The sequence below is a fragment of the Candida albicans genome, chromosome 1, assembly GCF_000182965.3.
Source record: "Candida albicans SC5314 chromosome 1, complete sequence".
NCBI classification, from domain to species: domain Eukaryota; kingdom Fungi; phylum Ascomycota; class Pichiomycetes; order Serinales; family Debaryomycetaceae; genus Candida; species Candida albicans.
The window spans coordinates 2,916,281-2,934,675 of NC_032089.1; the positions used below are offsets into that span (position 1 = coordinate 2,916,281).

At 29.3% G+C, this 18,395-nt stretch overlaps 6 protein-coding genes across 6 annotated transcripts; 3 read left to right on the forward strand and 3 right to left on the reverse strand. All coding sequences in view use genetic code 12, as the record gives it.

The window, feature by feature from the left end:
• Positions 1 to 128: 128 nt before the first annotated feature.
• Positions 129 to 974, forward strand: CAALFM_C113380WA (uncharacterized protein; the record flags this gene model as incomplete). Its single annotated transcript, XM_717081.2, has 1 exon — positions 129 to 974. One exon carries the CDS (start codon positions 129 to 131, stop codon positions 972 to 974), a length of 846 nt encoding a protein of 281 aa, XP_722174.2.
• Positions 975 to 1,232: 258 nt separating this feature from the next.
• Positions 1,233 to 3,323, forward strand: CAALFM_C113390WA (uncharacterized protein; the record flags this gene model as incomplete). Its single annotated transcript, XM_717082.2, has 1 exon — positions 1,233 to 3,323. The coding sequence occupies one exon, from the start codon at positions 1,233 to 1,235 to the stop codon at positions 3,321 to 3,323; it is 2,091 nt and encodes a 696-aa protein (XP_722175.2).
• Positions 3,324 to 3,704: 381 nt separating this feature from the next.
• Positions 3,705 to 5,900, reverse strand: AGC1 (amino acid transporter; the record flags this gene model as incomplete). Its single annotated transcript, XM_717083.2, has 1 exon — positions 3,705 to 5,900. The coding sequence occupies one exon, from the start codon at positions 5,898 to 5,900 to the stop codon at positions 3,705 to 3,707; it is 2,196 nt and encodes a 731-aa protein (XP_722176.1).
• A 3,163-nt stretch (positions 5,901 to 9,063) lies between these two features.
• COX19 (Cox19p) lies at positions 9,064 to 9,532 on the forward strand (the record flags this gene model as incomplete). Its single annotated transcript, XM_019475178.1, has 2 exons — positions 9,064 to 9,082; positions 9,153 to 9,532. The coding sequence occupies 2 exons, from the start codon at positions 9,064 to 9,066 to the stop codon at positions 9,530 to 9,532; spliced, it is 399 nt and encodes a 132-aa protein (XP_019330723.1).
• Positions 9,533 to 9,718: 186 nt separating this feature from the next.
• KEM1 (chromatin-binding exonuclease) lies at positions 9,719 to 14,305 on the reverse strand (the record flags this gene model as incomplete). The annotated part of the gene is made up of 2 exons (XM_019475179.1): positions 9,719 to 14,229; positions 14,302 to 14,305. The coding sequence occupies 2 exons, from the start codon at positions 14,303 to 14,305 to the stop codon at positions 9,719 to 9,721; spliced, it is 4,515 nt and encodes a 1,504-aa protein (XP_019330724.1).
• A 1,398-nt stretch (positions 14,306 to 15,703) lies between these two features.
• CAALFM_C113430CA (uncharacterized protein) lies at positions 15,704 to 17,431 on the reverse strand (the record flags this gene model as incomplete). The annotated part of the gene is made up of 1 exon (XM_717087.2): positions 15,704 to 17,431. One exon carries the CDS (start codon positions 17,429 to 17,431, stop codon positions 15,704 to 15,706), a length of 1,728 nt encoding a protein of 575 aa, XP_722180.2.
• Between the last annotated feature and the right edge of the window lie 964 nt (positions 17,432 to 18,395).

The window sequence follows — 18,395 nt, forward strand, 5'->3', positions numbered from 1 at the left end:
GCATTGAAAAAGTTGATCAAAAAAAAAAAAAAAAAAAAAAAAAATTGGAAGTATTTGGAATACTTTATTTAACAACAACTACAACAATTAATCAAACTCATACTTTCCACATTACACCATAACATACAATGTCAAAAAGGGCAGATTATTTATCTAAATATTTAAATAATGAATTATCTGATAAACCTAAAAAGAAAAAACATAAGAAGAAATCATCCACCACCCCTGCAACATCTATGAATATTGTGGTGGAAACTCCTAAACCATTAGGTGTACCTTCAATAGATAATAATGAAGAATATAATGAATTGAATCAACAAACAAAAGACAATGAGGTTGATGTTGATGAATTTGCTCCAGTAAAACTAAAAACAACTCAAAAATCAAATAAAGGTTTCAAACGAATAGATAATGGAGATATAATAACTACAAATAATACTACCACGACTACTCCACCACCATCATCATTATCTTCTTCTTCATCAGTAATAAAGCCTAATAAGCTACAACCTAATCAAGAAACTATATATCGTGATTCATCCGGACGTATAATAAATGATATCAAACAACGACAAGAAGATTTACAACAACAAAAATTGCATGAAGAACAATTGAAACAATTTACTGAAATTAAAACATCTAAACAAGATCAAATAAATCAAGAACAAGAAATATTTAAAGTCAAAAATGGTCATGTTGATAATCAATTTGAAGATCCCATGACATCATTTATTAAAGATACCACTACCACCACCAAAAAAGAATTTGAGGATGTATCTAAATCAAAATTTGTTTATAATAAAGGGATCAATATACCTAATCGATTCAATATACCTGCTGGATATTTTTGGGATGGAATAGATCGTAGTAATGGTTTTGAACAAATGTATCTTCGTAAACAAACTGAATATAATTATGATAAAATTGATTCAAAAATTAATGAAACTTATGAAATTGATATTGGTGATGATTGAGAGGGGTTGATATATTGTTTACTAGTAATAATTAATAGTCTGAACATACAGTTGATGTTGTATTAGTATATGTGTAGATATATATATATATATATATATATTTATTAATTAGTATAAGTTGGTAATATAAAGTTACCAAAAGGATTGGTTTAGCACTAAAAAAAAAAAAAAAAATAATAATCACCACATAATTAACAACACTTTCTTGATTTGACATTCCCCTTCTCCTCTCTACTACAATCAAAAGGTGGTTTAATAATGGCAACCATTAGAGAAATACCTGGTTATTATTATGATGAAGAAAGAAGACGATATTTCAAAATAGTAAATGGAGCAATACCGTCAAATAGTTCATCACCAGCAACCCCATCCTCATCCTCATCCTCCTCACAATCAGTATCGAGGTATCATAATAATTCAATACAAGCCAAACAACGATATGCAAATCATTTAGCTAAAACAACAACATCAACTAATACCAATAAAGAGATCAAACGAAATAAAATTCTGAAAATCCCTAAACTTATCATTAAAAATCCCAATTTATCATCATCACAATTACAATATTTACAAAATTTGAGATCCCGTTTTTCTGATAATATCAATGAATTCACTTATACTCCAATAGGTTTAATAAATTTTAAAATTGGAACAACCAAAACTCAATCACAAGATAATTTAATCAATCGAATTTCAAATATACCGCCAACTTATGTTCCAACATTAGTTCCTCGTGGTTATGTAATTAATAAATTCAAACAATATTTAATCATTTCCCGATTAGGTATACGACAACCTATACTAGTTAATGGTAATGGTCATACGTATGATTATTATCCTCGTACTATCGTGATCCAATCCCCGGAGGGGAAAATAATTGAAATACCCATGAATTGGCAATTTTATCACCAATCTAATGGACAAATTGATAAATATGATTCAATTGATAAATTTTATCATGAATGTGGTATTGATGGATTTGACATTAATATACTATCAGGGGGAAATATCAACAATAGTATATTTTTATTATCAATTATGAAACATAATATTCACGGTAATATTAATTTTATATTACGATTTAATGTCATAAACTCATTGAATGATGAACCTGAGTTGAGTTTTCAAGATTATACTTGTCAATTAATGGAATTTTTATATGATAATATATTGAAACAAAATTTAAATAAATCAATAATGAATCAATTATTCAATGCATTAGGAATTCCCTTGTGTTATTTCACTAAAGATATGCCTAATCATTCAATCCAACAAATAAATCAAATACTACAACAACAAAATGGTGGTGGTGGTTCTTCCACCAAACAGAAGGACAAATTATCTAGAAAAATTAATGAATTTCTTTATCAACAAGAACACAATCCACCAGGGATATTATATCGATTTGAACAATATTCTAATACTAAAGGATATAGAATAATTAATTATCAAACTTTTCAAGATTTCATTTATTTAACTATATCGAATGGGTTTATAATTAAATTTAAATGGTCAAATTATCAATTTTCAAATTTTGAATTAATTAATATAAATATTGAGAATTCATTACAAGAAGGTCAATTATTAATTGTTAATGATAATGATAATGATAATGATAATGATAAGGAAAAAGAAGAAGAAATAGAAGAGAATAATCCATTTTATATACTTAGAACTGGATCTAAAGTAATAACCATTAAGAAAAAAATGAAACTAACAACAACAACATCATCATCAACAAATGGTAATCATCGAAGCAATAATAATAGTAGTAGTAGGGCAATTCATTGGGAATGTAAACGAATATTATCAAATTATAAGATCATTAAAAAAATATTGCTAACTCAAACAAATCAATTGGTAGTTATATCATCAGAATCTATAATATCAATAAATCTTCAAAATTTGAAATCAATATCATCACCAATATTGGTGTGTGATTATTTTAATGATAATGATATTTATCAACAATTTGAATTAATAGAAACAGTAAAAAATTATGGTATTAGTTGTTATTTGATTTTTAATATTGATAAAAATTATAATCAATTTAAATTAATTGAATTAGATGATTCAATGAACACCACTACAACCACTACCACCACTACCACCACCACCACCACCTCTACTATTGGTAAATTCAAAGAATTGATAATTATGATTCCATTCCAATTTCAAAAATGTGGATATTTGAAGAATTTCAAATTAATGAAAATAATTCCTCTATTGAAAGATGATAATGATAATGGTAATAATGGTAATGAATCAACTAGTAATCGATTAATGATTGGATTTAATTTTTTAAATCATTTTGAAATGACAACTATATTTGAAACATTTCAATTATAGAGAAGTTATACACCATTATCAATTGGAAAACAATAATGACCTTTTTTTTTTATTTTTTTACTTCTATATTTATTAATAATTGAGAATCTAAAAACTGAAAACTAAATACTAAATACTAAATACTAACACAATAAAGATGAATATATAGATGAATATATAAATGAATTATTTATACATTTATTTTGAAATATTTCTAATCTTTAATTCTTGTAATTCTTTTATATAATGCAAACAAATCACACAAGATAACTTCAATATTGGTTTTTTTTGGGGGGTAGGGGAAGGTGGGAGGAGGTAAGTCGTAATAATAATATCTCTCTTTTTCTCTCTAATTCTTTCCTTTCCTTTCCTTTTGTTATATATATATATATATCTATTTCTCTATTTCTTTTTAATATAATTGACATAAGAATCATAATTGAAATTACCAAATTTATAATCAATATCCAATAATAATTTAACGGCATCTTGAGATTTATAAATATATTCTGCTGGTAATTTAACTAAAGTATCATTAACTGTATCTAATGATGATGATGATGACGATGGTGATGGTGATAATTCAGATTTATTCATCAATATTAATCTTTCATTCTTTTCTTGAGAATTATAAACTTGATCATTAGTCAAATTATAAACACCAGGATAACCACTAATACCTTTAAAACTAGATTCACGAGTTAATGGAGGATGTAATGGGAATAAATTTTGTAATAATTCATATGATGCCAAAGTGAACCCAAATTGTGGTGAAGATCTGAAAACTCTAGCTAATGAACCTTTAAAGAAAGCACTTAAACCTTCTTGTTTTAAAATTGATGCTCCACAATCTAAAATACCTTTATATTTAGCTTCATTTTTTTTACCAGCAACTTGTAATCTAGTTTTAATAACATCAGCAGGTGTAGTGAAAAAAGCTGCTGGAGCACCAGCTAAAGCACCAGCTACTAATAATTGCCAAGTTGAAAGTTTTTGATGTTTAGTTTTATCATTTGGATCAAATCCAAACATATGTTTTTTCAAATTAGCATAAGTTGGGAAATAAATGGCGGAAAAGGGTACATCTCTCAAAAGACATGCACTAGCTCCTTTATATAATCCTCTTAATCCTAATTGTCTAATGATTTGACTAGCATTTAAATGTTTATGAGGAATTTCACCAGGTTTACTTAAATTTTTCGTATTACCTTGCATTTGTAATCTAATTTTAACAATTTCTAATGGATTAGTGAAAATAACTTGACATCCACCAGCAGTCAGACCAGCTAAAATTTCCCATTTCATAGTAATACTACCATCTTCATTACTACCAATTCCACGTACTAAATCATTAACCGTCAATTTAATGGCTTTTTCAGGGGCAACACCAACTAACTGAGCCCCCAATCCAGAATATAATCCTTTGAATCCTTCATTTCTCAAAATTTTCTTGAAACAATCCAATGAATTATCATACAAGGCATTATGCTTCTGTGCTTGCATTCTTGTTTTAACCAAATCAATTGGATAAACTGCAGTGGCACCAATACATCCAGCAATAGACCCCAAGAAAAATGAATATAATGAATCATAAAGTGGCCATAAAGAAAAATTATCCCCACCATCAATTGTTGAATGTTTACTTTGAGAATGTTCAAAAATTGGTGCCAAAGTATTTAAATTATTATTAAAATTTGGATTTAAAAATGATACCAATTCTCTTCTGGGGATATCTTCATCAGTTTTTTTATTAATTAAATAAAATAATAAATCAAGTTCTAATCTTGAAACTGGTTTGAAATTGGCAGATTTTAGTAATGGATCATTCAAATGATTATATAAATCAGTCTTGTTGATTAAAATATCATCTTTATCTTTAGTTGTTGGTGGAGTATTGACAATGACTTCATTGATTAAATCAACTTTACTTAAAGCATCATAAATAAATAACAAATTGGATAAAGTATAATCTTGTTGTTTACCGAAAAAATCCGTAACATTATGTAAATTAATTTTTAATTTATTGGAAAGTTTATGATTTAAATTTGTTGATAATAATCTAACCAATTCTTCACCATTAACAGTTTTCGATTTCGAAGCAGTGATTTCAAAATTACCAATCAATTTGGTTACTGGTAAATAACTAATTAAAGTAACAAAATCATTAAATTCAATCGATCCATTAGGTTCAAAAAATCTGGGGAAATAAATCCAATTCAATTTTATAAGTTTCTGTTGATAACTTGGATCTATTGATGAATTGATTTTATTCAAAATATCAATACATTGGGAATAAGTGATTTTTGAATTGGTATTTTGTTGGCCAGAAAGAAATTGATACAACAATTTATATTCACCATCAGGTGAAGTCAAAGTGTTAACAAATTTCAACCAATTATCTTCAGTGACAAACCCCTTTTTTTCAGCATCAGCAATCAAATATAAAAGTGAAAATGCTTGTTTAGGGATATCAGTAGTAAATGGGGATAAAACATTGATGAAATCAGGTAAAGTAATGATTTTCTCTTCATTTGCACCTTCTGTTGCAAATTGATTGAAAATTTCTTTGGCTTTCAATTCTGAACTCAAAGAACTCATAATTTTTTTTTTTTTTAAACTTAGCAATAAATAAATAAATAACTGAATAAATAAATAAATAAATAACTGGACTCTATTAATAATTAATAATGTATTGCTCTAGTTCTGTTTACAAATAAATCAAAAAAAGACGAAAGAAAGTAAAAAAAGGGAAAAAAAATTGATCAAAGATGAAAGGAAACTGTTAAATTTCGTCGGAAAAATATTCGGGTGTAGTTGAAAATGTGATTCACAATCCAAACAACAAGAAACCAATTTTGAAAAATTTCTATTTGTGTAAAAAAAAAAAAAGAAATTACTTTGTCCTCGGAAGAAAGGCTCTTTTTATCTGTTTTTAAATAAAAAAAAAATGCAAATGCAATGGTGGTGGGGATGGGGATGGGAATGGAAATTGTTCTCTATTATTATTCTTATTATATTGAAATAAGAATCAAATAACAAATGATGATATGAAGGACAATTGGATCTAGTGAAATTGAAACTAATAACAACTTCAAAAATTAATTATTGAAGGAATTGGTTTAATTTATACTTGAAGAAAGAAAAACAAAAAAAAACTCTGGGGAAACAAAAGTAAAAAGCTTTTGAAATTTTGAAATTTTTGTGGGAAAAAGTTGTTTAATTTATTTAAACAGAAAAATTTTTTATCTATCTTTCTTTTATTACTAGTTGTGGTTAAGGTTGTTCTTGTTGTTCTTATTCTTGTTGTTAGTATTTGTTTGTTGCAATTAATAAATTACAAAATGCGTCTTTTGCTTGTGCTGTGTGTTTTCTTTATAAGTTAGTGTTGATGATTTGTCTTTTCTTGTTTTCTTTTCTTTTTCCTTTTTCTTATTAAAGTTTCTTTTTTCTAAAAAGAGTGATGAATTAAATGTTTTGTTTTCGTTTTTTAGTTTCTTCAAATGTGGAGTATGAATTCGGTCTTAGGACATATAACTTGAAATAAGCTGTCTATAAGCTTATATTGTATTTGTGATTCACCACAACGAATAAAGTAGTAAACTACTTAATTGAATGTGATAAAATTAAGAAAATAGTAAGCACGCAAGATTAATCCTATGGGACCTTATCCGTTAGCGGAGGACGAAAGAGCGACGACAAAACTTCAAATCTGATTTCTTTTTTCTTCCTTTGTGTGTCTTAATGAAAGTATGACTCAAATTAGGAAAAATGTCGCGCTTGGGGGACGTTAGGTGAAGGACAATCAAAAGGCACAATGATTCAAAACTGTTTGGACTTTACAACTAAATGTAATGTGGTAACCAGTTGTCTCTGAGAAAACAAAAAGGATCGGAGTACTGGTGTGGCGTTTTAAATATTTATAGAAATTGGGAACTTCGGTATAGTTGACTGTCTAGGATTGGTAGAATTGTTTGTTTGGTTGTTGTTTCAGCCGGAATTAACCAATGTGTGTAAATTATGGGAATTGGTCTTGATATGCTAAGTTCCTAAGGTTGTTTGAAATTGAACAAAAAGATCAAATCAAGAAGGAAGAAGGATGTATTAAATAGATCAAATAATTTACAACCCAATGTAAATGTTCTTTTTTGGTTGTAAATCTGTTACAATGAACAAACAAAAAAATTTTGGTAAGAAAAATTTGATCAATTTGTTCAGATAATTATTTGATAATATTTTTTTTTGCAACCACAATTGTAATAACTAATGTAACTACAACTACTACCTCAATAACTACAACCAAATAAAAATAAAACGATTCTTCTAATTGAAGCTACACTAACTCTAAAAACCAAGTCTATTTTGTATATCTACAATTTAATAATAAATGTTAACTACCTATTCATACACCAACAGCCTTGACAGTGTCTAAGTGCGAGAAGCCTCCAAACTTGGAATCTCCCTTTGATCCGAACAAGAAGATGCGCGCATTAAAGCGCATGCGACATTTATCCTCTTTAACTCAATCATCTGAAAAAAAAAAAATGAATTAGTAAATTGTCTTATGACAAGTCAACCATAGTTAGTTAGTCATTCATCAGTAAGACCAGTGTGAGTTGTCAATTGAAACGATTACGGTAGTTTCATAGCCATCCCTGTTTGTATAGAATATTAAAAGATGGATGTTAATGTGTATTCTTAATTATTCATATAATTAGTAGGTGGGTTAAACTTTAAAAGGCAAATATTGAAACGTGTGTGATTTATGATAATCTTTGTTCTTGTGGTGTTAGGGTGATCCAAATTGAATTGAATTGTATTGAATTTAATTATTCTTTTGTATGGCAATGAAAAAACATCAACAATAGAAGAAGAAACCAAAAGGACAAAAAAAGAGGGGTTTTCACTAATTGTTGATCAATCGGTTAATGACGGGTAAATCTTTTTTTGTTCAGAGGGGGGGGGAGGGAGGAAAGACATGAGTTTATAATTTTCGGGTAAAAATAAAAAAGATCTGATACCAACAATTATAGCGTTACCCCACCTTTTTTATTTGGTTCCGTAGTGATTTTCTTTCTTACTAATAGCAACACCCAATCCATTCACTAACCAAGGTTTATACACTTTGATTCAAAGAATAAACTATATACTCTTCGTAAGCATTAAAATACAATCACACAATCAATCAATCAATCTCTCTATTCATGCATTAGAGGCAGAATCTATTACCACTGGGGTTAAATTCTTCTTTTATCTTTTATCTTTCATCAGTTTCTTAAAGTGATTGCTGTTGCTGTTTTTCGGGTTTAAGAAACTGGTATATGTTTAACTCCATCATTCCTATTAACCATCCAAATGACAGAATAAAATAAAAACGGATATTGAAAGCAACCCGTTATATATCAATACAATTTTAAGCTGTTACATTGGAAAGCATACAAAACAAAAAAATAATATCTTAACTAACAATCAACAGCTAGAAAATAAATTTTGGTTTTTTCCCAAACAACATGGTTTGCCCTTGTGGACAAATATAGAAATACAATTAACTAAATCATGTGGCCAGTTTTACAATGAAGTGTATCATTGATCAATTGAAACGAATATATCACGTGACTAGCACATGATCGGTATTAAAGTTTTTAATTTTTGCAAGAATGTTCTTTTTTTTCTTAATGAGACAAGAAATTAATATCGAACCAGAATATATTTCAAAGTCCGTTTCCTTATCCCAACAAGACCAAATACCCCAAATTATTTCATTATGGCCACAGGAGCACCAGGTATGTTATAAACCATGTCTATAAAAAGATCTATTTGTTTACGTACTAATGCTATTTTCTTTTTTTATAGGAGGTAATTTCCGTACTTGGACCCCAACACCACCCGAAAGAGGATCATTCCCATTAGATCATGATGGTGAATGTAAAGAATATATGACGAAATATTTAACTTGTATGAAATTTACTGAGAATAAAAATGCTCCTAATTGTCGAATATTAGCTAAACAATATTTAAAATGTCGAATGGATAATCAATTAATGGAAAAATCTGATTGGGATTCTTTAGGATTAGTTAATTTACCTGGTGAAAATGATGTTGAATTAGATCATCATCATCATCTTAATAACAATAATACTAAGGCAGATGGTAAAAGTGGTAGTAGTAATAGCAATCAGAATTTGGCTAATACTACTAACAATAATACTGGGACAAGTTCCGGTACAAAGTAAAGAACTACATTATTAATAAGGATGAAGTTGGACTACTTTTTGAATACTTTTATTTCAATAATTTCTGTACATAGAGCAAATCAACTATATATAAAATAATATAATCATACACAACAATGCATTACACTGATAACTGTAAGAGAATAGAATATCTTTCACATATTCATATGGTGATATCAAACATAATTATGATTCTTGTTTTACCTTATCTTTAGGTTGATTTTGATGAGATGATTTATTTCCACCTCGCCCACCTCTAACTCCGCCTCTTCCTCTATATCCGCCTCTTCCTCTAGAACCACCTCTTCCTCTACCATTTACATTGTGCTTGTTATCATTTTTTGATTTCTCGTCAGAGGTTGACTCAGCTACTTGAGGTTGTTGTTGTTGTGATGGCGGTGGTGGTGGTGGTGGCGGTGGTTGTGAATTGACAAACTGTTGTCCATTTGGTGGATATTGTTGGTAGAAACTAGGAGGTAATGGATTTCCTGGAACTACAGGAATATAACCAGGATGCATTGGTGCACCTGGTGGAGGAATAGGCATACCATAAGGAAATTGTTGTGGATGACCTGGACCTGTTGGTGGCGGTGGTGGAGGACGAACATTACCTTGATTCATAACATTAGAATAAATATGGCCATAAATTTGTTTAATTGCATTAGGATCAACTCTTTCATCTTCATTACCATTATTTTTGTCATAATCTTTTTCTTCTGTTTTCTTACAATCTCCATCAGTAGTGGAAGTAGTGGTAGTACTATTCATATCCAGTTTTTTCTTCAACAAAGACAACAATTCATTAGCACCTTTTTGTTTTTGTTGTTCAACTTGCTTTTGCTTAGTTTGTTGTTCTTTTTGTTGCTGTTGTTGCTTCTGATTCTTTTTAGCTTCTATTGCTTTCAATTTCGCAATTTTTTCTTCATCAGTCAATTTCTTTCTATTTTTTGATGCATGAGAATGATAAACAAATTGTTTATTAGTTAAATTCAACACCAATGAAGAATCAATAATTAATCCTCGATTAGAATTCAATTTCCCATTCATATTATTACCACTCAATAAAGGTTGATCGAAAATCACCCCTAATGAAGTTTTGGATCCAACGGTTAAAATTGAAGCCACAGTACCTTTAGATAAAATAGATACTTTACCAAAATCTTGAACATAAATTATTCTATCACCTAATTCAAACCTTTGATCACTTAATAATTGATACGATTCATTAGCATTCAAAATGGCTTCACGAGGAACACCTTTAATATCTTTATTTATAGTTGGGATTTGATTCATTGATAAATAATTATCCATATATTGTTCAATGGCTTGATAACTAAATTTGGTAAATGATTCACTTTCTAATGAAACAGGGATTAATTCACTTTTCACTTCTTTTAACCATGATCTAATTTCTTTCAATTCTTCAAGACTCAGAATTTCATCCACAGTAGGAAAATTGGATCCACTAACGTTATTAACTAATTTTTTAAATAACCCAGGGAATTTTGTTTTATAAGTATTAATTAAATTAATAGCCAATGGAGAAAATTCCCAAAATTTCCCATTACTCAGTTTTCTAGTATAACCTAAAACTTTTTGACGTTTACTTTCAAATTTTAATTCTAATCCAATATTTACTTTACCTTTGGAAGAATCTTGAACCATGAATTGACTAGTAATTTTAGATAACAATAATGGATTAAGTCTTAAAGTTTTAGCAACTTCAAATGAAGGATAATATTTGATTTCATTTTTCTCAATAGTTAATCTCTTTTTACCAATGTTTGGTTCTGCTGTCAGTTGAATCTTAAAAATTTTCACCCCCAATTTAGTTTTATCTTCATTATATCCAACAATCTTTGCTGGTGATCCATAAGCCATATCTCCCAAGAATACAACTTGAGAATCAATAGGGAATTCTTGATCAATTGGTAATGGTGGTCTAGTCAAATATCTTTGATCTTTATTAGTAACTTCTTTGACAATCAATTGTAAAGGATAGACCTCAACATCTTTAGAATATGTCTTCACATAAGCCCCCTTATGATTCCTAATTAATCCATTTACCGGTTTAACATAAACTAATGCATTTATTTCACCTAATTTGACCCCCTTAAATTTATCCCAAGTAACTTTAAGATTAGAAACTTCGGAACGGAATGATTTTTTATCTTCAACACTCAACTCATTAGTAACAACTTTTTTCAATCCCGTGTTAGTTTTAATTGATTCAAATTTATTTTCTTCACTTACAACTTTAACCACTCGACATTCTCTTAAAAATGGCCATTTGGAATAAACTAATTTATTAACAAAACTTTGAGCAAATTGTGCCACGGTCAAATCAGACCAAACATCTTCAACATTCAAAATCATTGATTCTGATCTTGAAGGGAAATTAAAAATTTTAACTTCATTCAATGCTAATTCAGAAGTAAATGGAATGGTTGATAATGTTGGGAATCCAGCTAATAAATCTTTACCAGTTTTAGCTCCTTTAATAAATCCAATTTTCAAATTTTCAATTTTAGGTAATTTGAATTCTTCTTCATAACATTGATCATGTTCAATATCATGGAAAAACCCTGGTAACGGTGATGAAAAAACATGATCAATTTGTGGATTATGAATGAATTTGATAGCATGACCATAAGAATTTCTTTGTTTCTCCTCAGGGGTTAATTTAGATTCAATGGGTTTTAATGCTTCAATCAATTTTTTCTCATCAACAAAATCTAATAATACTACTGCTTCCCAAGAAGCAGTTTTACCATTCATATCAATGTCAACTTCATGAGGATAGAAATTTATAATTGGTGATTTTTCATCGGTCATTAAAGGACGATAAACCACTGGCATCAATTTTTTGGATCGAGCAGGTAAAACAGCCATTAATTGTTCAAAAGGTTTAAAAGGATGAGATAATTCAAATTTTAAATCAGTTTTTTCATTGATCAATTCTTCTAATCCTAATGAAATATCAGAAATTCTAGGAGCATAATGATATCTATAATACCAATTCCATGATGGACAACCACGATAATAATAATACAAAACCCATTGTAAACCTTCAATATAATGTTTGGTCATTTCAATTAGGTCACCTTTACCTTCTTCGGTATCAATGGAGAAATGTAATTTTGGTTGATAATAATCATTTTTCCAAGATTGAAATTTTTCGGAATACACTTCTTTAGTTTCATTCAAAACTTCTTCACTTTCAATTAAATTAGCCGATTGATATTGTTTAATGGTTTTCCTTAATTCAGTTATACGTTCTTCATGTTCTTCTTCACTTTCAGTAGGTGAAATCCCATCAATATCTAATTTGGCTTCATAAGTATCATTAGATTGGGAATGAATTATTAAAAACCCAGCTTCAATGGCAAATTCTTTAATAAACTCCAAATTTTTCTCAACATCATCTTTATTTAAATGTAAAGTTGGTAATTTACCTTGCTGATCTAAATTCAAAATTTCATTGATTGGTTGACTAGCCCATTCCATAAGCCAGGGTTTAATAAATCCAACTAATTTTTTTTGCTCTTTTAAAATTAATAATTTCCCAATTCTTTGACGTTTCTTTTCACCAGAAATTGAAATATCATCTAATTTTTTATTAAACCATTCAACATCAACTTCATGTTTTTCAAAATTTTCAAATTCAAATTTAGATAAAATTTTGATATAAATGTTTAATCTGACTAAATTAATTTTCCCATTTTCATTGATATAACCGTCACTTTCTAACAATGTTTGTTTGAAAGCAGCAATTAACAATGGGAATGCTCCCTTATTGATAAACAAATCAGGTAAATTTGGCAAAAAATCATTACCAATGACATACATAATTAAAATAAAATCATCTAAAATTCTATCAAAATCATATTCAAAATTCAATTGATTTTCAATTTCTTGGAATTCTAAACTTAAATATTCTCTTAATAATGATAAATGTAAAAGATAAAATTTCTGATCATGTAAATCTTTAGGACCAACTTTACGTTGTGGGCCAAAAGTGACTTCTTCTCTCAATAATGCAAAATGAGGATCATGTGTGACCAATCCTAACATGATCAAATCAGCATCTAACCCATAGATACAATGTCTTAAATTTGGATTATAATCATCTTGAGATCTTATTGAACGAATATATTCCATAATTTTATGTTCACCTTCACCGGGGACTTCATGACCACTCAAAATGATTTCAATATTGGCCCAACTTGAATCTTCAGTGATTTTTTTATGAATGAAATATTTCAAATTATTTGTCAAGTTAGCCATAAACTCTGTACCTGGAGTAATAGAATTTGAATCAAATGGATCTTCTTTAGGTATTTCTTCTCCATTTTCAATGGCTTTCTTTAAATTTATTTCTGCTTCATAAGCAGTTCTAAATCTTCTGGCACGTTGTTGATTCATTTTAGCTCGAGGAGCAACCCCATCAATAGCCATATAGAAAGTTTTTTGAGGTTTAATGATTTGGAATAAATGTTCGATATAATTGAATATGGCAGCATACATTTGATCATCCAGAAGTCTGGTAATTGTATTATCATTAGAATGAGTACAAGTATGCAATATAGAATTCATATCAAGATACAAATTATCAAATTCGGGGATTTGATTTTCATCAATTAATTGGGAAATCAATGGCCATCTCTCAGAGATGAATCGGAAAAACTTTGGAATACCTGTAATTTTTATATGTTAGTAAAATCAAATTCACTAAGGGGTTTAGCAAAATCTAACAACAAATAACATACCCATGATATATGTCTATCTCTTTTTTTTGTCTTTCTTTATTCAAAATATGCTGGATGCTTACTATAAAGTAATGAAATAATACAATTTGATTGAAATTACAAAAAAAAAACACAAGATTGTTTAAACCAAATACAATCAATAATACAAGGTAATTTACTTTATGATACAAATAAGTTGATTGAATTGAAATGGGGGATATATAAATTGATCTTCTATAGTAATTCCTCTTCCAATAGTAAAATGTAAAATGATGATTTGTTGTTGTTGTTGTTGCTGAAATGTGAACAATTGTGGAATCCTGAATTATTTAACTTGTCATTTTTTTTGGTTGTTGTTGAGATTTTCTTCTTTCTCCTTCTAATTTCTTGGTTTGAGATTCGTACGCAAAAAATTTTCTCATTGTTTGCTTTTTGTTCGTTGTTGCCTGTTGCCTGTTGGCTGGTGCTAGTTCGAAGTTTGGGCGATTGATAAATTATCCGAGAACCAACAACTAACAACTTGAACAACCAACCAATTAATCAACCTGACCATTGGGTTTGAGTTGATTATTGAACATATTTAAGGGGAGGGAGGGAGGTAAGGAGTTAAGTTTACAACCAAGAATGGGAAATGCTGAAATTTTAGCAACCGAGATAAAAGTGTGCATTGTATGTGGGAAACTGGTGTCAAGTTTGTTCTCATTCTACTCTTTAAACTCTTGATGTAAAATTCAACAATTGTTAAAACACAACATCAGACTGAATTCTGGTTTATAATTTCTTATTCTATACGCTTTTTTATCTTTAATTACAACAACGTACATTGAGTGTTGCCAAAAAGCTGTAGAAATTGTACGCCCTTTCAATTTTTGGTTTTACATACACTACCTTACCTGTAAACCCACGAATCGTCTTCCAAAGACTATCAAATCAACCAATAGGTGAAATCAAGTAACTACTGCATCATTTGAGTGGAAAATATGGCTCCACTTACAGAAGCTAATATAAAAAAAAGAATTGAAATAGAACAGAACAAAACAAAACCTATACAAACTAAATTCAATTCAAATTGGACAAACTATGGGGATATTAATACATAATCCCAGTTAAACTACTTTCAAATACTAGATGAAAGTATCGACAAACCAAAAATAACAACTAATCCAATTCAGCAATAAAACAAACAAAGCTGATAAGAGAACAGAACTGGGTATACTAATAGTATATATAAAAAATGGAGGAATAATGTGTGCCTGAAACCATCTCCTTAAACAGTAATAAATCATCTAATTATGTTAAAAAAAATAAAGACAAATAAAAACCAATTAACAAACCAACAAATATAAAAAAAACACCCAAAATTGAAATAATAAATTTGAATAATTCAAATACCCACGACTAGCTAACAAGACAATAAAACTACTCAAGAACTAGCTAATTCGCTTTTGATAGAATCAGCTAAATTCTTACCAAATTTATAAATTTGAACAGCATTCTTATCCAATCTTGACTTGAATTTGGAAGCGGTGGAAACAGCAGCTGCCGCATTGGAATTATAATTACTAATCAAATGTGTCCATTGTTGATGAATATTTTCTTTCAAATCATCATAAGAATCACTATTGAAAACCTCTTCCATAAAAGTCTTCAACTGTTGACTTTGATGAGTGATATCCTTCAATATACGTTTTGATCCCACAATTACATTATGGCCGTATCTTTTACCAAGGAAACCTGCTCTAGAATAAAATCTCTGTAAATTATCCAAGCTTAATTCTCTGTATTTAATAAAATTATCTAGTCCAACTTGACTGTAATAATCAAACTTCCTCAATCCAATAACCGAATACTTGTTGAGAATGACAACACTTTGATCACCCCACAATTTCAACTTGATTAAACTCTCTGCTCCCAAATCTTGAGATTGTTTCCAAAACCTGTTACTATAAAAATTCACTTTATCAACCATAACATAATACTGAGGGAGAGCTCTATCATGAAAATTGTATTGCAAAGTATTAATAAATTTGATCAATTTATTAGTTTTATGCTTCCCAGTAGTGGTACTACCACCACTACCAATGAAAAATATACTTCTCTTGGTAATCACTTCCTGTTCCTCTTCATATAGCAAATGGTCCCACATTTGATTCAATTTATCAAAAGCTGTCAAGGGTTTCTCAACAACTTGTTTAGGAACCAAAACATACTTGATACTATAAATCACTGGAATAATACCAACCACCATAGCTGCCATCATATAATAATAAAGATAATCGGAATGGTTATCTAAAAAGATTTGCAAGTTTTGAACTGCACGAACCAATACTGGTTTAGATTTCCTTACAACAATAGTGTTGTTATTGTTGTCGTTATGTTTCAGTATTAAATCCCCAACTTGACTATCTTTTATTGTAGACAAAGATGAATCAATAACACCATTCTCACTAGGTATCGACTCAATATTAGATACTAATTCAATAGTATCATCCAAATTTTCTTCTATTTCGCCTTCCTTCGTTTCTTCATTTGTCAATTCTTCTTGTCTGTGTTGTTGATCATCAATATAATTATCTAAATGAATTTTGGCAAAATCATAATAAAATTGATTTGATTTTTGTTTTATTGAATCATTCAATTGAGTCAAGTTTTCGAAAAACCGGATTTTAGAACCAACATTAAGAGAATTATCATTGTTGTTGTTACTACTCCCACCACTCAAAATAGAATTTGAATCTGATTCCATTTCCAAATCTGAGTCTGAAGGTGTGGATATTGTAGTTTGGGAAGTTTCAAGATTGGGGTTCCCCTCTTCATTTTGGTGCGTGGTGGTACCTGTTTTTAAGGATGTTTGAGGTACGTGTTGTTCGGGTACTTTTAAAATAGATAAGTCCGTTGAATCGTTGATTATTAATTGAGGATAATCTTGGGAGCTAGTAGTAGACCGTTCATCATCAATATCAAGATCAGAAGATGACGAAATGATTGACCAATCTTCATCTACTGGTGTAGTTAATCTAGATGTAGATTTACTATTGTTTTTACCAGTGGTTTTACTAACCTCAGCAGTATCATTCTTCACTTTATCATTACTGGTATCAGAATCACTCAAATCAGGTTTATAATTTGGGGATAAACTTGTTTTCAACATTATCTGGATATGATAAGGTGGAGGGTGTGGCGGAACGGTGGGACTCTATATAAAACGAGTTAAACTCTTGATTTAGGGTACCAAAAAAAAAAAGAACTAATCAGATAAAACAAATATGGAAGCCAAGTGATCGATTAACAAATATAATATTATCTTAATAGTTGTTGTAGTAATGAAAAGAGTAGTTATTTGTAAATGATTAATGATAAGGAATACAAAAAAAAGGGGGGGGTGAGCAAAGGAGAAAGTGTGTGTAGTTAGTAGTAATGATAATGATTGGGTAGTGTAGTGAAGTCAGATCCTCAGTATTAAGTATGCACTAAAAAATAATGAGTGAATTGATTTACTTTGTGTAAAGAAAGAGACCTTGTGGGCGGCAAAAAAAAAAAAACTTGTAGAAATGACGATAAGAGAATTCATTGCCCTCTCATATTATATTGATTGAATGGAGTACGTGGGGGTGAGTTATTTATCTATTTCAATCAATACACGTAGACAAATACTAAGCCATTCCCCTAGTGTACCAAAAAAATAAACAAAACCAGCTCTTAAAACAAGTGGATAAACCAGTGTTATTAATAGTTAGCAAATGCTAAACTGTAGAACACATTGATTATGAATAAGATTGTAACCGACTACTTCTGGAAGCGAAACAAACCAAAAAGCTTATAACCGAGTCACGTGACAGAACCAAAGTACAAGCTCTACAGGTGTTTTTTTTTGTAATTGTCAACGGTATAGAAAAATGGAATAGTACAGTAGCTACAATTAGGTACACATAAATTATAGAATCTTAGTTGAGAACAAACAAAAGTAAAATGTAGTTGATTGGAGAATTTCTCCCTTTTTTTTAAATTCTGCAGATTTTAGACATTCACAAAATCAAAATAACCGATAACAACAGCATCAATGGCATCGTTTTCATTTTCACCTGAAACTGTAATAGAAATTTTCAAATATTAAA